The following is a 12238-nucleotide window of genomic DNA, read 5'->3' as shown; positions in this document are numbered from 1 at the left end:
CGCCTGTATATCGAAATCGCGTAGGCCTACATCGAGTATGGCGTATTTCGTGGAATACCTGTATTTGCGGAATTAAGTTGTCAACCATTTTTTCCGTTAATCAACCAGTGTGGTGATCGCAATGACAGCACACTTGACGGCTGTTGTCACACACCAAAACAAAACAACACGACGGCAATCGGCACAGAATAATTGCAAACTATCCCTTAGACATTTTGATTCAAACTTTTTCTCAATAAATCCACATTTTGGAAAATGTACACATTGTTGAGTGGTTTTTATAAGTATCTCACACAGAAGGATGAGTATTGCATATTAATACTGGGACTGGACAACGCTGGAAAAACAGTAAGCACTTACTGTGAAAGTTGATGTGTACACCAATATTTTCAATACATTCATTATCATTTCTCTTTGAACTAGACCTACCTGGAGGCGGCAAAGACGAAGTTTAGCAAGAACTACCGAGGAATGAACCCGAGTAAAATTACGACAACCGTGGGTTTAAACATTGGCCAGATCGATATTGCTGGCATACGGATGAGCTTTTGGGATTTGGGTGGCCAGCAAGAGCTGCAGTCACTGTGGGATAAATATTACTCGGAATCGCATGCCGTCATCTATGTCGTTGATTCGAATGATCGTGTTCGCATGAATGAATCAAAGGAAGTGTTCGATCGGATGATCAGCAATGAGTATTTATCGGGCATTCCCTTGCTAGTGCTAGCTAACAAACAGGATCTGCCAGATTGCATGGGTGTGCGGGAAATAAAACCCGTCTTCCAGGAGTCCGGTCATCTCATAGGACGCCGAGACTGTCTCGTGATGCCTGTATCAGCACTTACCGGGTAATTGCTATACTTTCGATTTTTTTAACTACGTTACATAAACCACTGTTTTTACACGTACCGTTGCTCATTACCTGATTTTTTTAGGGAAGGTGTTGACGAGGGTATAAAATGGTTGGTTGAGTCCATTAAGCGCAATTCAATCATTCGACCACCAAGAACGGAAGACACTTGATCGTAATTGAATTTATCAATGCTTTTATTTTTCTTGCGTATTACGATTGTGATAAAGCTAGGTGGCGATTCAGAGAAGCTATACATTTAAACCAGAGTGGCAGTTTTTTCTTCAATATAATTATGTTGTGTATCACACTTACATCATAATTTAAGTTCTTTATTGCAGGAACGATCAATGTCAACAACAGCTACTACCAGCTAATAAGAATGGCGAAAAGCATTGGGACTATTTTGTTGATGCCAAATAAAAGTCTTCACAGCCTTATTGTTGTTTACTTTTTTTAAATTCTTATATTTATATTTATTCTTGCAGATTCTTTCGGAAACATTATCATTTTCTCAATCATTCTCGTAACAATACATACAAATAACGAAGGAAAAAAATAAATTTCGTAAGACATACGGTTTTATTGCAGTTGAACTGAACATTTTTTAATTTGTCTAGTGATTCTAGTATTATAACGGAACTTTTTACATACTGAACTTAAAACGCTAAATGGTCCTAGTGTAAAAACTTTTCGATATTCTTAAATCCATTTTTACTATTAAACACAATTTTTTTTTGTTTATGGGCTATGCATAATAGTTTATTACACTTAAATAACCTCGAACAATACGCGCACGCATAAACTTTTGTATCTATAGAATTTTGTACAATTTTTGTATAATTTTTGCATTCCATGTTTAATAATCTTAACACCCCATACCATTCATTCATGACAAATACAATTAAAATAATCCTATGATATGCAATATTGTGCTGTGAGAAGATCCGCTATCAAAGGCTAATTAGCATCTATTTGTTTAAACTTTGGCCTCCCACCATGGTAAGTTCTGAAGTTGAATTTCTTGGTCAATCCAAGGCCTCATCTCTAGGTCTCAAATCTAAGAGCATTTTTAGGACTCTCCGAATACTATTGATTTTTCGTAATAAATAACTCAGAACATGCGAAACTTTTAAGATAAGACAATGACCATCGCCAAATTTCCAAAAATCAATGAAACATTTTGCCATAATTTTACATGAGACATGTCAAACATACGGCCCGCGGGCCACTTGCAGCCCGCGAAGAACTTTGGCAGTTATTTGAATGTAGGAATAGGTTATAGATTATTAAATTAAAAAAAAACGGGTGTATTAATAATTATACACTGAGGAAGAAGGTTTCAATATTCAGTCTTTATAGTTGGAGTAACGAAGTGTAAAGTAAGTTACAGATTGTTGCTTGTTTGGGAAGGTATTCGCAAAGATGGCATGTAGCATGTGTTTTAGTAGTTTCACCCGTTTTCTGACTTTGAGGTTTTCTGGGAAGTTCGGAAATCATGTATTGGAATATCTCTTTCTTCAGTTCATTGATGAGGGTGCTCTTTATCTATGGTTCTGCAAAAATCCCAATAAAATTTCCGAGTAAGGGTGAGCACCAGTGAAGTAAAGCATGAGTAAATTTCATGAACTGCTTTTATTATTATAATGTTATTTCCATGTCCCCTTATTTCTAAACAATGAAAGATGTATGATAAATGTAGGCAACGAAAAAATGTAGATACAATAAGAATCTAGGTCCAAGAAAAAGTCTTTAAGGAATTTCGCAGATTGAAAGCATATCCCCCCATTTTCCCCCGCTTGACTGCGACCCGCGATAATATTTTCAACCGTAATCCGGCCCGCGACCCATAACGAGTTTGACTGCTTTAGATGAGTCAGCAAAAAAAAAATCAAAATATCTTAAGTTTTGTGTTCAAATTTTGTTTTAGATTTTCAAGATTTTGAAAAACTCTTCATTCTTACCACAGATGCATCAAGCAAAGCACTAGGAGCAGTTTCACAATGAACCTCAAATGAAGAACGTCCAATTACATGCTTTTCTCGAACTCTTTTTAGAACTGAAGAAAATTACGCCAGCAATGCAAAGAGATGCTAGCCGTCGTATGGGCATTACGAACCTTGCAAAACTTCATCTATGGGCCAAAGCTTAAAATTTTTACCGATCACCTCCCACTAACATTTACGCTTTCCCCAAAAAATAATAATGCAAAGCATAAAAGATGGAAATCATTTTTAGAAGAACATCCAATTAACCAATGAAACAGGTAAAGCAATTGTTGTTGCAGATGCTTTATCACGAGTTCAAATTAACTCTTTAACTCCCACTCAACACTCAGCAGAAGATGATGATAATGATTATGTTCTTTCAATAGAGGCACCCATTAATGATTTCCGAAATCAACTTATTTTCCGATTAACCCCTAATTCCTCCTATGAACTAACTGTACCATTAAAAGGGTATAAAAGACACTTTTGTGAACCTGAATTTTCAAGTGACTCACAAACAAACATTTTTTTAAAATTTCTCGACCCTAAAGTACATAATGGGATATATTGCGATGAATCTATAATGGGAAAAATTAAAGAAATTTTCAAATCAATGTACAATTCAAAAGTAATGAAAATTCATTATTTTCAATTGTTAGAACAAGATTTGGAAACAATAAAACAACAATTAGAAAAAAAATTGTTGAGAAGCACATAAATTTGCACATAGAAATGTTAAAGAAAATTCTATACAATTCATGAAGAAATATTATTTTTCTGGAATGCGTATTTCTAATTGAAACTTCATTCAAACTTGTGAAATTTGCAAACTAGAAAAATATGATACAAAACCACAGAAGTTCATTTCAATTAAAGTTCCAATACCTACCTACCCAGGAGAAATACAGCGCCTACCACAACTATATGGACAGTCGTTTTTCGCGATTTGCGGAAATTCCATAAGAGATAGATAAAAACAGTGAATGTATGAGTTGTGCAGAATACTATTTCACATCTTTGTATATTTTGTAACAGGTTTTATGTGCTACCTAACGCATTTAAAAATCGTTCAAAAATATAAATAACATATTCTACAAAGGTTTTAAAGAAATATATTTTTGAACCATTTTTAAAAAGTGTTGTTATAACTTATTTTAAGGTCTTATGAGTTTTTAAAGAGTAATTATCAAAATATTTTTTTTAAATATAAAAAAACAACAACTATAAAAAAATAATAAACTATTTTGAAATTGCCATGAGAACCTTATCAATTGTGTGAACAACGGTTCAAAACTGATCCGATCAAACAAAAGCGACACAAAAAGCTCAACAATGATTTTTTAGCAGAATCTAAATATTTGCTGCTGTTACATACATAGTTGAGGAATGTAATCCTAGCCCGATATTTTTTTCCTCCCACCACCCACTTCACCATCGATGTTCTTTTAGACCGCTTTTCCTATAACAAATAACAAATTAATAATGAAAAATATACAAAGATGTGAAATAGTATTCTGCACAACTCAAACATTCACTGTTTTTATCTATCTCTTATGGAATTTCCGCAAATCGCGAAAAACGACTGGCCATATAGTTGTGGTAGGCGCTGTAGTTTGCATAGACATGTTTGCCTATAATGCAAATAATATTTTTATCACATCTTTGGACAAATTTTCTAAATATTTAAAATCCAGACCTATAAAATCAAAATCAATAGCCGATATTAAAGATGTCTTGTTACAGCTTTTATATGACTGGTATCTTCCAGCATGAATAGTAGTTGATAAGGAGTCTTCCTTTGTATCAAATGTTGTAGAGCAATCAGTATTGAATTTAGGTGTGAAAATATTTAGAACTCCTGTCAATAGGTCAGAAACAAATGGCCAGGTAGAAAGATGCCATTCAACTATACGAGAAATAGCCAGATGCATTGAATCTCTTAATCCTGATGTGAGTAACACTTGCCTTGTACAACAAGCCACTTACAAATATAACAACTCTATACATAGCTTCATTAAAGATACTTCCAGAAATATTTGCATTAAAGAATTCTCGAGTGACCATCCATTTGCAGAAAGATCTCAAAAAACGTGAAGAAAGTGATAGGAAAATCGCTCAACAAGAAAAAGAAGAGAAAATAGTCGATCAAGAATATCATCAGACTTATGAACCAGGCAGCATTGCTTTGCAAAATTTGCAAAATAAAACAAATAATAAAAAAGAGAGTAGGTACTATCTCATCAAAATTAAAGAAAACCATTCAACTTATATAATAGATTCTCATAACAGAAAAGTACACAAAGTTAACCTTAGGAAAATATAATAATAAACTAACAAAAAATTGACTAACATTTAACAATTTATCTCTTTCCAGACTCGCCATTTGCGTGTCATTTACAATTGTTTGTGCTAACATAGGAATAAATGATTTAACTAACAACCCCTTACAAGTAATTCCATTAGGTCAAGCACGAGTCAAGACAGGAAATATAAGAATCATACATCCAATCAAGATAGATCATTTAGAACAAGTTCTCATAAACAATGATGCGGAATTAAAACACCATGTGAACGATAATCCTCTTTACAATATAATACAATTAAAGGTTAATAAATCGCATGAAACATTTAATAAGATTAGGCCACACACCAACAGAGAGCGACGATGGGATACTATTGGCACGGCGTGGTATAAATTTGCGTGGTATAAATTCCACTTTTAACTCCTTGATTGACCAAAATACGATAACGACGAAATTGATAAACGCTTGTATGACATAACCAGAATTGCAAACAGCGTCCTCCAACTGGAAGAAGAAAGATTTCATCAAAGATCGAATAAAATCATCCAACTGTAATATATATCAAACTGTAATATATATATATATATATATATATATATATATATATATATATATATATATATATATATATATATATATATATATATATATATATATATATATATTACAATTGGATGATTTTATCTGATCTTTGATGAAATCTACTATATATATATATATTAGATATATAATAATAATATATATAGTTACGTAGACCGAATAGCTGAGTCCACGTAATAAGAAGCCAACACGTGGACACGCGCACCGAGCAACGACCGCATCACCGGAACACGCGTGCATAGCAACATGACGCGCATAGCAACGGGAACTGGCACGTGGACACGCGCATACCGGATATGCAGAGTCAGCAGCTATAGGGTAGAATCGAAGGCTAGGTGCATTGTAGAATTTAAGAAATAAGGCAGTTGTAATTTGGATCAGCTCAGTGTAAGAAGCGCTTGCGCTTAAGCAATAAAGTTTTTTTTATGAAACGTGAAGCCTTGCACTTATAATTGGCGCAGCCGTCCGGAGTGATTTAAGTGAGTGTAATTGTGTCAAAAGTGGAAAAGTAAGAGACTGGAAAAACTCTAACTAAAGTGATCCTGCAAGTGATAAAAGTTATCCAACGCATCCGGAGCAACACAGGAAGACAACATCGATCGAAGCTGTATTCCGCCGAGGAGTTGAGGATCCCCCACGCAGTTACCCACCTGGAAGGAAAACCAGCATCGTTAAATCACGAACCCGCGACACGACAGCAAGAGAAAAAAAATCGTAAGTAATTCTTTTATTTTCATAAAAATTGCAACAGTGTTTCAGTGGAAATCAGTGCTTGAAAACCAGTTTTACTCGCGTCCTTAGGAAATACTACCAGATAGGTTTCTTAGGTAGAAAGTGACTTACTACCAGATAGGAGTAGCTTTTTCTCATCGTGGGAGTACTACCAGATAGGGCCCGTGATACAAAGAAAAGAAAGAGATCAACCCAGTGTCGTACACAACGAAAAATTCGTACATGAAAGCAACTGAAAGGTTCGACTCTCACAGAGATCTTTTAACTTCCGATAATCTTGAAACAGAAGGAGACAAAATGGAAGAGATCGCAACACAATTGGTCGAGATGATGCGAGCCATCACTTCTCTCCAGAACCAATACACAGCGCTAAGCGCAAGTACCTCATCAAGTAATGCAGGTGATAATAGGGCATTTGACGATTATTTTCGCATTCCTGACCCTATAAAATCATTGCCAACTTTTGAGGGCAATCGGAAACAACTAGCATCATGGTTATCAACCGCCGATAACACACTAGCTTTGTTTAAAGACCTAGTACCTGCAGCAGTGTACCAAATGTACGTTACAGCAGTAACAAACAAAATTTGTGGGAAAGCAAAAGACATCCTATGTCTTTCAGGAAGTCCACAAAATTTCGACGAAATTAAAGAAATTTTAATTTCTTCGCTAGGTGACCGACAAGAATTGTCCACCTATAAATGCCAAATGTGGCAAAATAAAATGACCGATGGGATGAGTATTCACAAATATTACCACCAAACTAAAGAAATTGTGCAAAATATTAAAACCCTTGCAAAACAAAACGAACAATACCGCACAAATTGGGTTGCAATCAATGCATTCATTGATGAAGACGCACTTGCTGCATTCGTCGCTGGACTTAGAGGAAATTACTTTGGGCACGCCCAAGCCGCTCGACCTAAAGACATTGAGGATGCGTATGCATTCCTTTGTAAGTTCAAAGCGACAGAACAAAATGCAGGCAGCCTTACCAAAAATGTTCAAACCCATCCAATAAACCACCTTTTAAGAATAAATTCAACCAAAATGAAAGTACCAGTTATAATAAACCAACTAAAGCCATTTCAGAAAAGAAATTTTCAATCAAAAACTCAGATAAACCTGAACCAATGGATGTAGATGCTTCAATGCGCAGTAAATACGCACAAAATAAAAAGCAATTCCACAACAACGAGGTTGAAACGGAACAAGAGTCCAATGACAATGACAGTGATGACGAAACTGATCATTTTAACGAAGTAAATTTTCGCCAAGCAGGAAGTCTGAAAAACAATACTTAAATTCCAAAAAGAAATACAACTATCTCCCATATTCACGCACTAAACAAGGTCTCAATCTATTGATCGATTCCGGCGCAAATAAGAATCTTATCCAACCAGGTGTTTTAAAAACAAAAAAGGAAATCAAACAGATCGAAATCACTAACATAGTGGGAAAACAAATTATAGATACCTGCGGAAAAACAAACCTTTTATACAAGGAAATTCCCTCACAAAAATATTACGAATTAAAATTCCACAATTTTTTCGATGGATTGATTGGCTCACAATTTTTAGCAGAAAATGAAGCTATTCTCAATTACCGAAAACAAACACTTGAAATTTCAAAAGTAATTATGCCATTTGAAAAATATTTTCTCCCAACCAATACGGACGGAGAATGGATTGTTTACGAACCGACTAAACTTTGTAAAAAAATTACAGTTCAGCCAGGCGTATACTCAGCCAAAAATAAAAAAAAACTACAATTTTACTACAGACAAATAGACCAAAACCCCCTAATATACAACATAAAGCGTTAGAAATTACAGTAAATAATTTCGAAACTGTTACTCCTTTACCCATGAAACCCGAATCAAAAATTACAAGCGAAATGCTGAGCGAGATAATTCGTACATCTCATCTTTCAACTTTGGAAAAAGACCATCTTTTTAGAACAATTATTAAAAATCAGAACGTTCTATTAAAAGCAGGAGAAAAACTTTCAGCTACACCAGATGTTAAACACAAAATAACTACCACTAATGATGCACCAGTTTTTACAAAATCATATCGATATCCACACGCATTTAAAAATGACGTAGAGGAACAGATTAATGAACTACTACGAAATGGTATCATAACCCATTCGACAAGCCCCTATTCCTCGCCAATATGGGTAGTCCCCAAAAAGGTTGATGCCCCGGGAAAGAGAAAATAAGAGTAGTAATCGACTACCGCAAGTTGAATGAAAAGACCATTGACGAAAAATTCCCCATCCCACAAATTGAAGAAATACTAGACAGTTTGGGTAAATCAGTTTATTTTACAACACTTGACCTCAAATCAGGATTCAACCAAATCGAGATGGAGTCTAACGATAAAGGGAAGACAGCGTTTTCTACAGCACAAGGCCACTTTGAGTTCAATCGAATGCCTTTTGGGTTGAAAAACGCCCCAGCTGCTTTTCAACGCGCTATGAACAGTGTGCTAACAGGACTGATAGGAAATATTTGTTTCGTGTACCTCGATGACATTATAATCATCGGTAAAAACTTGGAAAACCACATAGAAAATCTAAACACAGTTTTAGAAAGGCTTTCAAAATTTAACCTCAAAATTCAACTAGATAAGTGCGAATTCCTTAGAAAAGAAACAGAATTTTTAGGACATGTTATTACTCAGGAAGGTATAAAACCGAATCCAGATAAAATCACCAAAATCCTAGAATGGAAACTGCCATCAACACAGAAAGAAATCAAACAATTCTTAGGTTTATCAGGCTACTATCGCAGATTCATCAAAGACTATTCAAAATTAACAAAACCTCTTTCAAAAGGCCTAAAAAAGGATACTAAGATAAACACGCAAGATGAAGAGTATAAAACATCTTTCAATAGTCTAAAACAAATTATCGCTTCGGATCAGATATTAGCATACCCTGATTTCGAAAGACCGTTCATTCTAACAACCGATGCAAGCAACTACGCTCTTGGCGCAGTTTTATCGCAAATCCAAGAAGGAAAAGAGCGACCAATTGCATTCGGAAGTAGAACATTAAACGAAGCCGAATCCAGATACTCCACTACAGAAAAAGAAGCCTTAGCGATTATTTGGTCTGTCCAAAAGTATAAATCTTATTTGTATGGTCATAAATTCACACTCGTTACTGACCATAAACCTCTTACATTCATCAAAACATCCACTAAAAACTCAAAAATTCTTCGCTGGCGCCTAGAACTCGAGAATTTCGATTTCGACATCCAATACAAGGAAGGAAAGGCCAACGTAGTAGCAGACGCGCTAAGCAGGAAAACGGAAATTCTTACAAATACCAATATTAACCAAGATTCTTCCATTTCAGGCACTCCTAAGAACAATGTTTCCAATACAATTGACGTCAACTTCGAAGAATCATCACCTATTTCAGAATCCCTTCAGCATAATAACCCCTCACCGAACAATACTAACTCTGATTCACAAACCATGCATTCAGCTGATACATCCGACGATTATTTTATCCATTTCTCCGAGAGACCAATCAATTACTACAGAAATCAGATAATTTTCCGAAAATCCCATATAACAACTGACATTACGGAAACCCCTTTTAACAACTATAAAAGAGCAATTATTTGCAGAAATGATTTGGACGAATTAACAATACTAGATTCTCTAAAAAATTTCCACAATAACAAACAAACCGCGATTATGGCACCGGATGAATCAACTATTTCACTCATTCAATCCGTTTATCGACAATACTTCAACCAACATGGACATTTTGTTCTTACACACTTACAAGTAGAAGACGTTAGTAACGAACAACGCCAAGACATCATCATAGCTAAAGAACACGAACGCGCCCATAGAGGTATTCACGAAGTTCATAATCAACTAACAAGATGCTATTTCTTTCCACACATGATGACAAAAATTAAAAAACTAATTAATCTTTGCAAGATCTGTAACGTACACAAGTATGAACGCAAACCGTATAACATCAAAATCACACCCCGACCCATTGAAACAACCCCTTTCAGTCGCGTTCACATCGACATCTTTGGAATCGACAAACACAACTACTTAACGTTCGTATGTGCTTTTTCAAAATTTTTACAAACCATAGAAATTCCGTCCAGGAACTTGACAGACATAAGAAAAGCTCTTGCTCATTTTATTACAACGTTTGGCGCACCGAGAAAAATTATTTGCGATCACGAAACCACATTTAGAAGTCTTCAACTTTTAGTTTTTGTAAAATAAACTGATTTAGAATTGTTCAACACCAATAAACACAAGTTCAGAGATTTAAGCTCTCCGGAGATCATAAAAGTAGTGACAGCACTATACAACGAAACAGTTCACTCCTCAACAGGATTCACGCCCAACGAAATCATTTTTAACAGAACTAGCAATCGGAATCCAGAACAAATAATTCAAACCACTAGAAACATTTACGAAAAAGTATCCCAAAAGCTCCACAATACAAGTAGAAACATGCAGAAATATAACGATGAAAAAGAAACACCACCGGAAATAGAGACAGGTAAACAGATATTTGTAAAAAAAGGCGTTAGGAAAAAATTAGACCCGCGATTCAACGAAAAAATTTGTCTTAATGCGAATGATAAAACAGTTACAATGGCAAGAAATATCAAGAGGAACAAAAACAAGTTAAGGAGAATCAAGTCCCAGTAATACGTTCTTTCCGTTTTCTTTATCTTTCCCAGGCTTGGAGATCGAAAATGCAATACTTTCCGATAACATTCATGCTAATCCTGCTTACACAACTCTCGCAAAGTAAAGAATTAGAAATCATAGATTTGAACAGGCAACCAATATTTTTTCTTAAAACCAGAACTTGTAGATTACAAACAGGAAGCATAAAATTCATACATCCTATAAACATGTTAACCCTTGAAAATGCTATTAACACCATTACACACTTTTCGTACGAAAACATTAATAACGAACTTAAAGAAATTGTCAGACTAAAAGTAAAATTATTGTACTCAAACTTCCAACAATTAAAACCTAAACATAGAACAGCTAGAAGTCTAGAAATCTTAGGAACAGCTTGGAAATGGATAGGAGGAAGTCCTGACGCCGACGACCTCAGAATCATCAACACCACAATGAACGAGCTAACCGAGAACAACAACAAACAGTACCGAATCAACAAACAGTTCGATCACAGGCTACGAACCCTCACTGATACCATAAATCAATTGACAAAAGAACGAGAACAAGTAATGCTGAATGAACTAGAAACCATTAAAACCACAATGAACATCGATATCATCAACCATGTTTTAGAAGAAATTCAAGAAGCAATCAGTTGGACTAAAATATCAGTAGTTAGCAACAAGATTCTATCATCACCAGAGATAAACTCCATCAAAACCATACTAGAAGACCAAGGAGTGAAAGTCGAATTACCAGATGAAGCGCTAAAGCTAGTACAACCAATTATCGCGATCAACTCGAATTCGATACTCTACATACTGAAGATCCCTCAGCTAGCTGATGAAGAAGCAACAATGCTTGAAGTATTTCCTCTCAGTATCGATAACAGAATCATAGTAGAGACTCCGACGCACCTTATAAAAACACGGAACAAAGTGTTCAAATCAGCCAAACCTGATGAATACATCCAAAACCAATACAGGGAGTACATCGATAAATGCACATCCAATCTCATCCTAGGGAGAAAAAGCGATTGTTCTACTGCAAGAAAGAACAACACGACGATAAAGCTAA

At 35.3% G+C, this 12238-nt stretch overlaps 1 protein-coding gene across 2 annotated transcripts; it reads left to right on the top strand.

Annotated features, from left to right (window-relative positions):
- Nucleotides 1-125: 125 nt before the first annotated feature.
- LOC121590192 (ADP-ribosylation factor-related protein 1) lies at nucleotides 126-1435 on the top strand. 2 transcript variants are annotated; one of them, XM_041909644.1, is made up of 3 exons: nucleotides 126-348; nucleotides 424-848; nucleotides 941-1435. In XM_041909644.1, exons 1-3 carry the CDS (start codon nucleotides 256-258, stop codon nucleotides 945-947), a joined length of 525 nt encoding a protein of 174 aa, XP_041765578.1. In that variant the 5' UTR covers nucleotides 126-255; the 3' UTR covers nucleotides 948-1435. The 2 variants fall into 2 exon arrangements, with proteins under 2 accessions (XP_041765578.1, XP_041765577.1); XM_041909643.1 differs by having other exon boundaries at nucleotides 127-348; nucleotides 936-1435.
- The last annotated feature ends 10803 nt before the right edge of the window (nucleotides 1436-12238 follow it).

The sequence above is a fragment of the Anopheles merus genome, chromosome 2R, assembly GCF_017562075.2.
Source record: "Anopheles merus strain MAF chromosome 2R, AmerM5.1, whole genome shotgun sequence".
NCBI classification, from domain to species: Eukaryota; Metazoa; Arthropoda; class Insecta; order Diptera; family Culicidae; genus Anopheles; species Anopheles merus.
The sequence above is the reverse complement of the archived record's forward strand: the minus strand, read 5'-3'. Positions and strand labels throughout refer to the sequence as shown.

Excerpts from the sequence above, each read along its gene's own strand:
- LOC121590192 (XM_041909643.1), top strand. The coding sequence starts at position 256 with ATGTACACATTGTTGAGTGGTTTTTATAAGTATCTCACACAGAAGGAT. Across the intron at positions 349-423 it reads TGGACAACGCTGGAAAAACA|ACCTACCTGGAGGCGGCAAA; the intron begins GTAAGCACTTAC and ends TCTTTGAACTAG. Across the intron at positions 849-935 it reads CCTGTATCAGCACTTACCGG|GGAAGGTGTTGACGAGGGTA; the intron begins GTAATTGCTATA and ends TGATTTTTTTAG.